Source organism: Acanthaster planci, linkage group LG14, assembly GCF_054643075.1.
Source record: "Acanthaster planci isolate LZ-2023a linkage group LG14, COTS_SCS, whole genome shotgun sequence".
NCBI lineage: Eukaryota > Metazoa > Echinodermata > Asteroidea > Valvatida > Acanthasteridae > Acanthaster > Acanthaster planci.
Window position 1 is genome coordinate 9,342,719 of NC_141790.1, and position 15,684 is coordinate 9,358,402.

A 15,684-nucleotide genomic window follows, 5' to 3' on the forward strand; every position below is an offset into this window, starting at 1 on the left:
ACCGAATGAAATGGTCGCAAACCCCTACATAATGTACCACGAAAATCTAACAAGATGATTACATGTATCCTCTTTAACCGACGAAAGTTTGACGACCGGACATCAACCTGCATAACTTCAGCAATGAGCGCACAACCTTTTCAGAAAAATGAGATTTTCGAGGGTCTTGCGAATCAAATTTGTGCCACTAATGCGATGGCCTATGTTGTCGCTTTGTCTCCCTTTTGAAAACGATAACATGCCCAAATCGTGCCACGTCTTCAAGAGCTGTTGCTACGGAGCTAGGACGGTGCCAACGAGGTGTCTCAGGAAGTCGCAACCTTCCACCTAGTCGTTGCCATGGTTGGTCGGAACCATGAGAGATATTTTTAAGGGCACGCACACGGCATCGTCTTCAACCCCACCGGCTCACTGAGGCCTTAATCACCCCGAGCAGCTATTTTGCTTAATTGTGGTGACTTTGAAATAAACCGTACCATGATGTAGCCATTCTAAGTATAGAGGTTATACGTTAATGCGTCCTCGGAGGGCAAAACTTTTATATCAAGGGGATGGGCCCGTGTAAACATTAAGTGCGTTCGTTGTAAAAAAATTAAAACAACAGAAACAGCCTTTGAGACACCATGGGGATGCCAGCAATGAATAACCTCGATTAACATGCTGGCCCGACAAATTCCGATTTCAATAACTCATATGGCATTTCTAGAGCTCCGTAGTTGACACTGCGCGGCGACGATACAAGACAGGAAAAGGGTGGTTTCGCCTAACCTATACGAATCGATTCCAAACAGGCACAAAGCCAAAACGAGCCACGTTGAAATAAATGACTGCTTAAATAAGCAGACAAGATGAAGGCGCGGAGCGATACTTACGAAAGAACATCTCGACGCCTTGCAGGTGGCACAATACTTTTTACCAGACTCAGAAAGTTTTAATAAAACGAGAAAAACCATAAGATCTGTGTGTGTTGGGGAGGAGCTTATAATCCTTTTTAATACCACAGGAAAACAAAAAACTGTTAAAGGAATCGTAGCGTATCTACCCGTCGACATGTTCATTCATGCTGATTGAAAAAAAAATCACAAACAAATATAAATTATTATAGCCTCAGATAGGCGAGATTCACGCAATTAATTACTTTTGAAATGAGTAAGGTAATCAAAAGGAATGATACAAGTATACAAGCTGCGGAGACTTATCCTCAAAAAGTACGTTTCTGTACGAACATTCTAAAATAAATTTTTAGATAAATAAAACGCAAAGTCCTCTAAACTGAAAAAAAAATAAGAACAAGGTACTTCTTCATGGCCTGCACTGTTTCTTGTTAAATAGCTTCGATATATCTCAAACGTAAATGCTTAAAGCACAGAGACATCTTATTCTAGAAAAAAATAAATGGTACAAAAATATTCAAGCTGAACCCACTCTGTACCTATTGCATGACATAAGCAGCTAAATAAGTCGTCGGGTTCACCACGAAGTAATGTACCGTCCATAGATTTTGCGCACACGATACGTCACGTTGTGGTGCGGCAACTATCCACGATGTCACTTCGCGGTGTGGCAACTATCCACGACGTCATGTTGTGGTGTTGCAACTATCCACGATACGCCACTTCGTGGTGAAACTGAAAAACTATCCACAAAACACTTTATTTCACTGAGGACAACCACCTATGCTGGGGGGGGGGTGTTAGAGGAATGTATGGGTAAACATAGAAAAAATTTTTATTCACAAATCCTAGTACCAGACCACTGTTCACTTGGGGAGAATTAAAATGGAAGGATCCTCCAAGCTGTGATGAAAAAAAAAATATTTGGAGGTACTTATTCCTCGTGAGTTATCGGCCGAGTTATTCTCTTGCTGCAGCCGGTTATTAACTCGCTGTGGCGAGTCAGGCTCAAATTCAGATTCTCAAGCGTACACAAGTTGCTCGTGAGGGCATGACGACAAGTATCTTTACAAGTGTCAAGTCGAAGGTACGTGGGGGGTGTTGACAATTCCCCCTTGCTCAGCTTATGACATTGTCCTGAGCCTTCCCCCTTTCAGTATGAGAATCACTACCGCCCCTCAACTATTTTTATGAATCTATGGGGGTTGTTGTCACTTTTATATGAACAGAACGATATAAACGAAAACAGTCTTTTATTAACATGTACAGTGAGTGTGCTTAGTCAGTGACTTGGTCGATAAACGCCATACTCTTCTTTGATCCAAAACAGAATTTCCACTACCTGTCAGCACTCCTGAATTCTTTAAACTTCACAAACGTTATAATCATTACACTTGTCCGTTTTTTTTTAAAGATGTGGAAATCAACAGACTATATGGTGACCGCAATCAGACAGCATTTCTATGAGGGTACCATGCTTATGTACCGGCTGACCACGTGCCTTTGGCGATCTTTTGATAAAAAGGGTTCCCATGAGGCACGCGCGCCTCAAATCTTTGAACAATCGCGTGCAACATGCACGAGTAAGGTACCACTTCAGTGACATGCCTTCTTAATTACTTCCTGTTGGGGAGCCTGGTTTTGGGCAGCATATGTTTATACACAGAGCTGGGGTGCCAGGTTTCGGACAAAAGAGCTGGTATGTGTAACAAAAGACTGTACTCGGAACAAAGGACCTGCTGCTGGGAACTGCCACCATTTTTCAACTTCCATTTTTCGAAGGTAATCCGGCACTGTTTTGAAGTAGTATACATATACAGCTGTTTTGGGCATAAAGCGCCCACGGATTAGCACCGCAGACAGAAGTGCTCCAGGGCCCCATTGATGAGTGACACAGTGCCGCTGCTCGCTAATCCAGCCGCGTATGAAAAGACGCTACTGGCATTCACCGGAACAAAGAAAATTATGCAACACCACACAAGTCTGGGCTCTCTTTTACAGGGCTGTAGGCCTGGGTTGAATACTCGGGCGTCAATGAAGGTTGCCTGACAGATAAGAGTAGCCACCAGAGAGTCATTTGTGTGGGTGTAGACGTCCAGTAAATGAACACATGAATTTTTGAAGATTTTTGAAAACGGAAAATCTTGAAAAGGTCCCGCCATCACATCCCGCTCAAGAGAAATCCACTCGGCGGGTAGTGGTTAATGCAGTCCCCGGATAAGACAAGACAAACAGCCTCATGGAATGAAAGCAAGAAGCGTAAATGCTCATTTAAGGAAAGACTACCTGTACTACTTAACTGAAAGGAAAACCCGCACCACTAGAGCTACAATTTGCACCTGTGCGTTGGCTGACGGTGCCATCTACAGATCTACCACAAAGCCTCTTTGACCGATAACCTCTGATCCTTGACCCACAAATAAGTTATTTGAACTTATTCCTCCTTTTGACAGAGCGGCTAAGAGGTGGCTAAAACACATTTGAAAGACAGGGGAAAAAAAGCAAAAACAGAAAGCTACGACACAATTATTGCTTTAAGAAGCACACAAGCTTTGAAGTCCCAGTTCTGCTATACTTCTTTGACTGTCAATGAACGTCTGAAGATCGCGTCGCTGAGCCCGGCCAGAAGATATCTACAAGAAAGAAAGTACACACGCTGAAGCTACAGGTAAAGAATCGACAACCAATATGATGTTCAATGTCCAGCATCGATGCATTTACGGGGTAACCAAAGCCACCGAAGGGTAACTACCATGTTCTGAAGTCGGTTGCCAAGGCTGATGGCATCGGAAAACTCCCTCTCAGTACGCACAGATTCAAAGTGCTGCACCATTTTGATTAACTTGTGCTTGGGTCTCTATTCATTTTTTTTTCAGAGCAACATTTTCCATTTGGCTTATCGAATGTCACTTTACCAAGGAATATGATCCTTGAAAAGAGAGGTGCAGAGAATGTGAAAATGGGTTCCTGCAGCGGTGGTTATTGGACCACTTAGGAAGGTCGCCAGCAAAAATGTTGCAGGTTTTTACTATTGCTAAACGAGCGAGTTCCATAGTCTTGTTCACCCCAGTGACTAAATGTAAACAATACCACCACGCGTGGACCGCCTTGGCCACGGTGATTGCATGTATTCCTAAGGGCAGCTTCAACCACGGGCAAGTGCACGTGCAAACCCCGCATGCTTGATTGGTTTATCATGAATAGGTAGATTACCATCACAACACTATGCACTTGTTACCATCACAACGCATCGTAGGTCGAGCACCATCTTCACATCCCAGGAAAAAGGTCTATAGCAGTTCTTTCCAACATCCCAGAGTACATATCATCAACCAAAGTGAACACTTTACAGATTCTCGAGAGATACTGAACATTGCCGCAGTTTGGTCATCAATGGATTTTTTTTTTTTAAGGGGTGGGGTTTCACCTCTGGCGTCACCTGACCACAGTCGGACGGTGTTGGATGCGCCTGCATCGCCATAGCGACACCCTCCACAGTACCGGGGCGAGCAGCAGACTGAGGGTGGTCACGCTCAGGACCAACAGGTACACCTGGAAGGCAAACACATAGCTCTGCGTTCATTTGCGTATCTTGGAAACGCCAGTATCAAGGATGAAACTTGTTGATTGTCGGAGGGGTGAACACCATGCTAAAAACACAATCTCTCACAATGGCTATAAATATGTGAATCGTACACTTACATTTCACCCCAAAGTGCTAAAATGCTGCAACACATGACCGATTAAACCTGTACATCTCCACAATTTTGGGGTCGATAAATCTTGAAATCCCCCCCCCAAAAAAAGTCCAGGCTGAACTCTTACCTCCCTGGACAGCAGGCCGAGTCGCCGGGCCCTGCTCCCGAGAACGAAGGAGAACTCGCTGACCTGGGCCAGCCCTGAGGCCACGATCCACTTGATGTGCCGGTTGCTCAGGGGAAGGAAGATTCCGAGGACAAAGATGGCCGTGAAAAACTGGGGGGGTGCAGGGGAGTGACCGAAAGAGAAATTCAGGGCTGTTTGAATGTTGCGTCTAGGTACGCGCAAGACAGACTTCGTTGCGGCTCTGGTAGCCTATTTGGGAAAGAGACTTTACACCGAGACGCTGGTAACAAAATCCAGAAGGGGTGTCTAGGCCTGCTCACACTTGGCAGGGAGGTAAATTTAGATTTGAGGCACTGTGGTTAAGTTCCATCCCGCAAACTGGTCAAAGTCGTTTCAAGTTGGGTCTATTTTGACCGCGACATGCTGTTAATTTTTACATTGGGTGTTCACCGCCCCTCATGAGACTCGTCGTTTTCTGGCGAAGGGCATAAAGGCCACTAGAAGAATGAACACCTGCCGGACGTGAAATCAGAGCTTATAAAATACTGCATTATGTCAAAATTAATTGGATTCTGTACTTATACCCTAGCCCCTTTTCCACTCATGTTGACTGACTTGCATTAGAGTGGTACCAAATATTATGGCTTAAGATGTGTCCTTTTTTACCCCGACCCTCCAACGGTGTATGTAAAATTGTGTTGGAATTGGAGGATTTGGGACTGTTGGGGTTAATACCTAATGTTCCATAGCAAGTGCACTCCATGTTTTCCACAAGCTGAGAATTGGGTGCAACTCAAACTCAAGACCTCTTGCTCACTCGCATGAAGCCGTGTTATTTCTGCCTTAACACCGCCACAAGGCTGGCTTACCTTCATCGCGACCACTATCAGTGTCAGGCTCGTCAAAAACGTCAGCTCGTAAAAGACGAAAGAAGGGAAGACGTGAAGTCCTGCAAACAAAAACAAATAAATGTCAGTTTTTCAAAAGTTTAGAGGAAAAAAAGCAAAAAACCCCATCCAACTGAGCTATAGCTCAGAGGGGAAGATGGCCTCGTGGTCGGGGTTCATTCGTCGGGATCAGAGGGTGTTGGGCTCGAATCCAGGTGCTGGCCATGAGTTGTGCTCCTGGGCACATCCCTTCATCCCATGCTTGTCTCTTTGTCCTTGTCTTTTTTGTCTTTGTTGATGAATACGGTGTAATATTAAATATTGTGCGAATGCCTTATGGCATTGAACTCTTCCACTTCAATTCCTTGTATCTTTTCATAACAATTGTAATTTGCCTATTCAGGGAGAGCTTTCAACAGGCTAGTAGTCTTTCCCACAACCCTTGACATACTCAGAAATTGGTAAATAAATAAAAATATATAAATAACTATGACTAAAGCATTCCTTTGTTGGTGTTCACCATCTTACTGAAATCGTGAAGACACTTATGATGGACTCAATTTACTGGCAATACAAAAGGCAATTTGAATAACGCTGTCCAAGTGTCACACGGGCTCACCGATGGCACCAAAGAAGAGGGCGGCAAAGAAGTCCCGGATGGGTTCCACCAGGCCCCGGATCTCCTCCGCCGTGGCGTGGCCCATGGAGCTCAGGATGACGCCCGCCAGGAAGCAGCCCAGCTCCATGGACACGCCCAGCAGGTCTGTGATCTGGGAGGAGGGGAGGGGAGTCGACAGAGAGATGTGAAATGTGGTCCAAGGCTGGTAGGCCTCGTCATCGCAGGCCATTCTCACAAAAAAAGAGAATTTTGAAAACCACAAAAAGACGGGGGAAATTACAATTATCTTGAAGTCTGCTTTTTCAATTTTTTTTATTTTCGGTGAGATTTCTTTAAAATTGGAAATTAGATTTAATGATGAGGTTGAAAAACAGTATGTCCAGATGTTAACCACTTCATGCCGGGATTCTTTTGACCACGGCTGCTGGGCTGCGGTATGCCTGGTATGCAAAGCCCTGTCCAGCAGCAGGCCCACATTGAAACCGCAGGTGCATGATGAATGGAACGTATGTGTGGTATGCACTAATCCTCCAACAGAGCCGTGGTGTTTGCCGTCTCCCGGCGCGAAGGGGTTAAAAGCCTGCCTGTCGTTCCGAGGCCAAATTGGAGCCACGTGAAGCAAGATTGGCTTACCATGAGCATGTTGAATGCCAGGGCCACGCTGCCCATGATCATGATCTCCTTGCTGCCCGACGAGCGCAGCTTCTGCATGGCAAAGGGCATGACGTAGTGGGTCACGGCAAAACTGAGCAGGACCACCGCGCCGACGGCTGAAAACGAACGCCAAAAACACCAGAAGTGGCACCGTGAATGATTTTGCTTCAAGCTTTGAATGATTGGCTGATTTGAAAGTTTGGCTGATAGAACTAAGTGCTGCTTAATGAGCTAGAGTGTTACTGTTGACATCAAGCAGACGGTGGCGTAGCAATGGGGGTTAACTCCCCTCCCACCAGGAGGTATAGCTTTAGAGTCCGACCGGAAGCCAGAAGTAGTTGTTGACATCCCCAGTGAACGTTGCCACTTATCGTAGTTGCTTTTTGATGACGCACACCTGATATCACGCTTTAAAGAATATCACGGTATTAGTGCATATCGAGGTATTTTCATCATGAATACAGCAGTATTAAAAAAGATGCGGCACCATCCAAGCCTAAAGATGGCTCCCACGCACCGCCTCTATTTGAAACTACAATCAACCTGGATTTCTGCAACTGCCAACAGCATCCACATCCCTGACGACAAGGAAGCTTCATATAAACAGTGTTTAAAGCTCACCCAGCAAGACTCTTGTCAGGAGGAAGACCATGCTGAAGAAATCCACCACCAGGCTGGCCGTGTCCTGGTCCCCTACCTTGGGGCCGAGGCCGGCGGCCGAGGCCGTCTCCACGCCGGCCAGGGCCGGCAGGATGGCCACCAGCAGGCCCAGCTGCACGTCCTGCATCACGAGGATCCCTAGCAGGGTGGAGCTGTACTCGAACTCGCTTGTGTCCGTCGCTGGGCGAGAAAGAGAGGGGGGGGGGTTAAAAAATAAAAACAGCTCAGCACTGATCTTCCAAGATCGATCAACATCTCCCAAGCGAGGTCGGAATGATTTGGTAGGATTGAGCTCAGCCATAATTCTGGCATAATAGGCATGCAAGTGAATCAAAGAAATGTATTTCACACAGAGTTTCGGCATCTTTACCCAACCAAACAAAATGAGTGACAAGTTGGTATAACTACTTTTGGAATGTCACAGAACTTGAAATCTTTCATGGTGGGAAAAAAAAGGAAAAAGCCTTAAGGCCCTTTAGTTTTACTAAACACGATGTGCTTTCCTGAGGTGCAAGGACTGGGATAAATGAAAAAAGAAGAGCTTCTTGTCCGAAATTGTTCAAAAGAGAGAGAAGTTGGCCCTGGGTTCTTGTGACTCGCTTGCTATTACGGCCCGTGTCTAAACCAGATTCACCACATCTAACAGGTTTTCAACTTGCAGTTATAGATAAATATTTTCTTGGGCAACCAAAAATTCATAGCAAATTTAAGAAAAAGGCAGGAGGAAGAGGGGAATCTGTCACGGTGAATTGCTCCCCTCTGTGAAGGTCTGTCCCCACCCCTCCCTCACAAAAGTCCAATACTCCTTCCTCAAACTTCTGAATTGAATCTAACGGGGGTTGTCTCACCAATGTCTTTGTCATCTTTGGGGTGTCCGACGCCCAGGAACTTGACCACCAGGGGGGTGCTGGACAGGGACAGACAGGCAGCGATGAAGGCGCTCTCGCTTGGGATGATATTCACGATGTAGCCAAAGACCACGCCAAACACGATCATGATAACGGTCATGGCGATGCTGCCAAACACGGCGATACGCCAAACCTGGAGCAGATGGTAGGGAGAAAGGGGAAGAGGTTGAATCGGAGGAAAAATGCAGAGAGTATTTCTCTTGCTTTCGACCCCCGGGTTGTATTCAAGTCCATCACAAGTCCAGTCATGAGTCCCTTCGCAAGGCCAGTCACAAGTCCCTTCACAAGTCCAGTCACAACTTCCTTCACAAGTCTAGTCACAAGTCCCTTCACAACACAGATGTGTATAAACAAATTTGGACTTGCAATGCCTTTAATCAGCTTATAGAGATCATTGAATCCACTAGCGGACATTTTACCAAGCCGAATACAAAGCCTGCCTGGCAAGCGAGCCAATCCGCGCATTTGTATTCGGCTCGGTAAAATGGCCGCCGGTTGGCTTCAATTTCATACAAAGGCGTTGCAAGTCAAGTTTTTTTTATATACGTCCGTGCTTCACAAGGCCAGTCATAAGTAACAGGGTGAACAATGACAAAAGAATGCTTTTGTCACAGCTCATTTGAATAGCTTGTGAATTGGGTGAAGACTGAATGACTTGTGATGGACTTACAGGAAGTTGTGATGGACTTGAATACAACACTGCCACCAACCCCCCCCCCAAAATATTGTAATAATTTTCACAGTTCATCATCATTATTAAATATTATCCAAAATGAATGAATCATAACTCAATTTCTCTTGAGGAAAATATGTACTTTTTAAAAGTAAAAAACACTTAATGTGCAAAAGCAGAGGACAGAATCAATTCAATGGGAAGAAATGAAAGACCACACCACTTCATACCTTCTTGATTTTTTCCGGCGAGAATTCCAAGCCAACTGTGAACAGAATGAAGAAAGCGCCAAATTCTCCCAACGTCTCAAACTGCACCAAAGCCTGTTGGGGGGGGGGGAGGGAGCAAAGGTCAACTGTAGAGACTACTGTAGCGGTGGAAATGGATCAATGTCACAGGACAGTACAGAGACCAATTTAACAATCTTTCTGAACAAAATTGCTTTTAAAGAACTGATCTTTGGATATATTTTTAGGCCTCATGAAAGCAAGTTTTTGATTGATTTACAAAGAGAATTCAAAGAATTACAAGAGTCACCTTTCAAAAGTAAACAAGAGGTTGGTTATGATTTTTCAGTTGTTCAACCAGTTAGTGTATGATTGTTTTGATGACCTCTGAATTTCATTAAAATATATGCATGTTGCACACATGAGAACGACGCCATTCAGAGTACACGGAGGGTATGGCAGTCACCAATGAAATTTCAGATGTTTCTGTGTGTCGCTTTTGCTCACTTAATGAGGTTGTGAACCTTAGTCTTTGTCTAAACGTTGTGGCTATGACTGGGAATGATATGTGTAGCCATGGAAGCCCTGGCCATTGACAGCGGTGGCCAGTCTTTCGGCTGTGGCCTTACTTTGATCAGGTTGAGTCCGGACGACCCTAGGATGACCCCGGCCATGGTGTAGCCGAACATGGTGGGCAGGCCAAGTGACAGACACATCCAGCCACACAGGAAGGCCAGGATGGACAACAGCAGGATGTCCTTGGTAAACATTAATCAAGACGAATCAACATAGTCATGTCTCTAAGTATTCTAACCAACACAGCTTGATCTATCAAAGTGAGGAATAAGTAGCCGGTATCTTTCTGGCTGTTAATCCTTCTCTGATGAGCTTGCTGTTACACACCTGTTTACCTTTCATGCCAAATTTTATCTGCCAAAATGAGGAATGAGTATATAGTCAGGTCTCCACTAATGACACTTAATACTTCCTAATAATGCACCTATCCCTAAGTTCTGCACAGACATGAACTTTAATGCTTAGTTCATGCATACAGCACACAATGTATAAATGACCAGTTTTCATTTGAATGTGCACAAACCCATACTGTCTCGTCATGGGAGCCTGGTGTATTGAGAAGCAGTTGGTGTTCAACATATCCATAGGCTCATCTATAGTGGTACTATATTAATGTGCATGTTGCATGCATTCTTAAACTAAAGGTGCATTTGGCAAAATTTCTAAACATCCGATTGTTCAGACAGGTACTTGACATGCAGATATAACCACCACATGAAGGTCCTCCCACCACAGTAATGGCTTCTGATTCTGATTGCTAGATTAGTCTGTACAACATGGAGTGTGAGTTACCAATTTTCGTTGGAATGTACACAATGCCATCGCATCTTGAAAAGGGTATGAGGTACCTCATGTGAAAACTGGAGTTTAAGTTCACACCATGTTTCTAGCTCAAAACTGTTGCCGGGGTCCATTCTGTGAATCCTCTCACCTGCAGCAAGTGGTGGTCCTCCAGGGGCACTGTGGTGTCCTTGGGCTTGGCCAAAACGTACTGGTTGTCGCTGGCGTCAATCAGGTGGCTCATCCCTTGCTGCCTGCTCACCTGGTGGGCGCCGTTGGCTCGGCGTACTTTCACAATATCCTCATCATCCAGGCGGACCACGGCTTCCACGTGTGCTCCTTTGGCCTACTCAGGTTGAAAAGTAAATGAGGACCTTAGCCCTTGACGTCTTCCACGTTCAAGATTCTTCAAACTTTGGTACGATTTCAGAAGATTTTTGTATGGGTCTTGATGCTCCTAGAAGTTCCAATTGACAAGGAGGTGCCCCTTGTTTCCTACATGTACACAATGACAGATTTCAGATACGCTCGGGAAGGTTCCGAGCACAAGTGTCCGATTGGGGAGGGTGGCCCAGGGATCAGAGGGTGGGGGGTATGAATCCGGCAGCTGGTAACATAGACTGGCCTAGTGCAAGTCACTTACCCCTACGAGACTCTCTCTGAACCCAAGTGTATAGATGGACACTTGTGAGGGCAAAAACAAGACGTGCAGTGGTATAGGCTTTCAACTGGTCTGATAATAACTGTAATTGTAGAGCGCTTTAAGATCGGTTGGTGTCAGGGAAAGCTCTATACATGTAGATTGCTCTCACGGGGCACCATCTTTGTAGGAAACTTACTTCTGCTTTATCATGCCACTACGGTTCACATGCGAGTGCGCTAATGTGCAAATGTTCCATACATGCATGCGAGTTGATCCCCATATTTTCGCAGTAGGGCAAAGCTGACACTTATCATGAAAATTTGACGTCTAAAATGCCGATCTCAAATGTCAATCCGTAGGAAGTGACGCCATTTAGCGAAACTTACATTTAATTATTTCAATTAACTACTATGAGTCAGTATCAGTGTGAAGACATGATAGACTCCAAGTTTCATGAGCTGAGCTGATCACTGCACTGCATCATTGCATCAAAAAACCCACGAAAATTGGTTTCCCGTGTGCGTTATACATAAGCGATTTGCTCTAGGTCACAACACGTAACAACCTGCCAGGATTCGAACACCTGATCTATAATCAGAGGCTACTAACCTTGAACCACTAGGCCAAATATCTCACCAATGTGTGAACCCGTTTTCTCTGGCTTACCTGTTTAGACTGGTCAAAGACGTGCTCCCCGATCCTGTTCTCCAGGTTGTCAGCGGCCTCGGCCACGTCCGAGAGAATCTCGTCCAGGATGGCCTCCACCTTGCTGCGGCGGGCCAGGGACGCATTGCTGTAGTGCCGCAGGTGCTCCTGGTAGGCCTTCTGGTGCTTTTCAGCGGCCAAGATGTCGTTGTACTCCAGTTCCTCCCGGAGCGTGGCCTCTCGCAGGGCTTGCAGCCGCTGCCGGCTGCTCTCCTTCATGTTCAGCACGTCCTTGTAGTTGCCCTGAAATTGGTGGCAGAGGCGGGATGCACGACAGGTCAACGCCGGTCTGTACGCAAAGTGGATGCAACAACAAAGCGAGCTTGTTGTTGCAAAACAGTTTGCCATGACATTCGCTCAAATTGAGATGCACACAACTGTAGTTATTTCGCACTGTGAATATTTGATCTGATGCGACCCAATTGTCTCGGTGTCTGCTTTCAGTGGCAAGTACGAATCGGCCTTAACCCCTTCGCGCCGGGACGCGGCTAGACACACCGTAAAAATTGAAATCCTCAGCCCGCTTTTCAGCTATTATTCTTGGCCCATGCTCGAGCGAACACGGTGAAATAAGGCAGACCCTGGCTCTTGTATATGTGGTGATTGGCCTTTGTGTGTAGCCCAGAAATGAAAAGACCGAATTTGCATCATTATCACCAGCCTCACAATAGTCCCCACTTTGAAAAGAGGCAACGGGAATGTGGAAGCATGAGTAGAGCCGCATGCCACCGAACAATCAGCCTTTTCACCGTATAATTCAAAGTGTGCAGAGCACGCGGGGCAAGAAGGCGTTCGTGGCCAAGTGAGGCTGGAATTCTTGGAGTCGGCTTTTGGGAAGAAATTCCCGGCGCGAAGGGGTTAAAGTCAGCAAATAACCAAGGAAATTCCAAGCTCTGTGAGATGTGGTACTCTCACTACCCCGCTTCACACTTACTGCTGACAAATGTGGGAAATACAGCACAAAGGAATTAAATGGACTCAGGATACAGTTGTATGCTAAATGAAATTCACCATAATGATGATATGGCTAATTAAAAAGAATTACTTTTTTAGTATTAATTTTTTAAAACTTTGTAATGTGTTCTGACTTTTAGTCAGATAAAATTTGCCTTAGGTACAAATCTCATAACCAACAAGGCTTTCTTTTTCACTTTGAAAAATCCCAAGCACACATTCTCAGAAAGAGTGTACACATGTATGTACGTGCTATGGAAACTTATTTAGTCTTAGAATTTACAACTGCTTCAGGTGCAAGGAGCAAAAGCTGGTACTGACCTAACAAATGCAAAAGGATAATCCCATAATTTTTTGGGTGGCGTAAAAATCTCAAAATGCCCTCTACAGCCAGGTATTGAATAAGGATCTCCAAATCGGCAGCTCTAGTACCGGCACCATAACCTTTGCACCAGGCTGTGACTTGGTTTCAAGGGTCAAATTGTGTGATTGTTTTGTATCGATTCCACACCAGCATTTCAAAGTGATAAGCTGTGACTGGATGCCAGCAGCACGGGCTTCCACTAACCTCCAGTGCTCTCTTCAGTCCGTTGATGGACATCAGGATGGCATCCTCGCTCTCGTTCAGCTCCCGCTGGAAGATCTCAAACATGTGGATCCGGAACAGCTTCTCCGCCCGCTCCACTGTCTTGTCCCGCTGCACCTCGGCGATGGTGCGGTCCAGCTTGCGGATGACCAGCTCCTTGGTCTGCTTCAGGGCCGACAGGGCCTGGCAGGAGTTGCCCAGCCAGCCGTCCAGGGTCCTCATCATCAGCAGTGCCGCTGCCTCCTTAGAGGTCTGGTTGCCCGTGGCCCCAAGGTTGGTTCTCCCTCCCACGCTGACGCCGGGCTCCTTGCCTCGGTGGATCTTGATGACCTGCTTGGCCACCTCCTGGCTCCTGTCGGCACTGGGAGGCCTCTTTGGATTCTTGCCCGAGGCGGGGCAGCAGGCCAGGAGGGCACAAGCAGAAAGCAGGAAGAGCAGTTTACGTCCAGCCATAGCATTTACATGTAGAATCGTTCAATGAACTGATGGAACAATCTACTGCATGCATCAAGAAGAATTTACAAAAATTTCAGCAGGAAACTGAGTTGCTACATCCCAACCCAACTCTAGTTGGTACTGTCCCAACTATAGTGCCTTAGCTGGACCAGAACAAGCATTCCAGCAAGTGTGCCATACACAATGGCCTCAGTCAGACGATGTAGGAATAGCGTGCGTCATGATGACTGTATCAGCTTATGACAGCCTAGACCAGGTCATGCTTCCTGGCTCTGCTAAGGCGTAACAGTAACGCTCTGCTGATGAGAGTCACTTTGCCCATGTACCTCAAATACAACCACTTTACCCATCTGCCACTTCGCCCATCTGCCACTTTACCCAACTGCCACTTCACCCAACTGCCACTTTGCCCAACTGCCACTTCACCCAACTGCCACTTCGCCCATCTGCCACTTCGCCCCCACGTCATTCATGTCCAGGTAGAGCACCAGCTGACACTAGGAATAAGTCATTGTCTCGTAAAGCATGCAATGATATTGGCATCCGAGGTGGCAGAGTGGTGGTTATTTCACATTTTAAATTAGGTCTTTTTTGTTTAGTCTTAAGTTAAAGGAAGAGCATGTGGGCGAAGTGACAGATTGGCAACGTGATACATTGTATGGGCAAAGAGGCAGACAGGTGAAGAGGCAAATGGGTCAAGACTGAAGTGGTTGTGGGCAAAGTGGTTGTCAGTCATGGTTGTGGGCGAATTCAGGCGAAGTGACTAGAATAACCATTTTGGTGGTCATTGCCAATAACTGGTTCAGCTGTTTTTCTTTGAAGGAAGAGTCCCATATACGGACGCCAGTAATTATTCCCGACAGTGACCTATGGGGAGGCATGAACATCCGGGACTCTCGCAAAATGTTGGGTAGGCCCTAGTAATTGTTAAAAGCAGCAACCATGGCCACGTACATATACGCGTGCACCACGTTTCTTTGATCAATACGTACGTGCATGTTTATTGTAGGCCTAGTTGTTTGCATAGGCTACTACCATTTTGCAAGACTCCCCGATGTTCGTGTGCCCGAATTATAGGCCTACCATGATTAGGCCCTCTACTTAACCATCAGAAAGCAAAAACAAATGTCCATAAATTTTTGGAGCACTTTGGAGGGAAAGTCATGAAAGTACCCAAGTCACTTAGAATTTTTCAGACCAGTCTCATAGGGTCTGTGCACGGGGTGTCAAGTGGCGTCCGTATAGGCGTATCGATATATGGAACTCCTTCCATCTGCATGTCGGACCCCACGGTTTACATGTGTAAGTTTTGACCGCCAAAACCCTGATGACATGATGAACATGGTCCTTCCTCCGTGTGCATGATGTGATGACCATGATTGACCGGAAAGCTCGAAAGCCTAGCTAAGGAAGACGTTCATGCATGGAAGTTGTTTCCTCCATGCAGTTACGTCAAAAAGAACCTTGGAAAGGCATTTAGAGAACTTCCAGACTATTCGCCGTCGAACTGAAGAAATACCTACCGAACATTATCTTCAAACTTGGTTAGAAACCCGGGAAAACTGAACTCAGCAGCAGCATGACCCCAAAGGAACACGTCAATTACGGCACTTTGTACATAATTTCAGGAAGAGGGCG

General features: G+C 45.9%; 1 protein-coding gene across 2 annotated transcripts; it reads right to left on the reverse strand.

The window, feature by feature from the left end:
- Positions 1-959: 959 nt before the first annotated feature.
- tmco3 (transmembrane and coiled-coil domains 3) lies at positions 960-15,679 on the reverse strand. 2 transcript variants are annotated; one of them, XM_022237767.2, is made up of 14 exons: positions 15,570-15,679; positions 13,573-14,088; positions 12,012-12,293; positions 10,854-11,048; positions 9,976-10,104; positions 9,350-9,442; positions 8,387-8,579; positions 7,500-7,718; positions 6,858-6,994; positions 6,225-6,375; positions 5,588-5,667; positions 4,719-4,868; positions 4,321-4,445; positions 960-3,526 (listed from the first exon to the last, which is right to left on the reverse strand). In XM_022237767.2, exons 2-13 carry the CDS (start codon positions 14,041-14,043, stop codon positions 4,329-4,331), a joined length of 2,217 nt encoding a protein of 738 aa, XP_022093459.2. In that variant the 5' UTR covers positions 14,044-14,088; positions 15,570-15,679; the 3' UTR covers positions 960-3,526; positions 4,321-4,328. The 2 variants fall into 2 exon arrangements, with proteins under 2 accessions (XP_022093459.2, XP_022093460.2); XM_022237768.2 differs by having other exon boundaries at positions 13,573-14,085; positions 15,570-15,656.
- Positions 15,680-15,684: the final 5 nt, after the last annotated feature.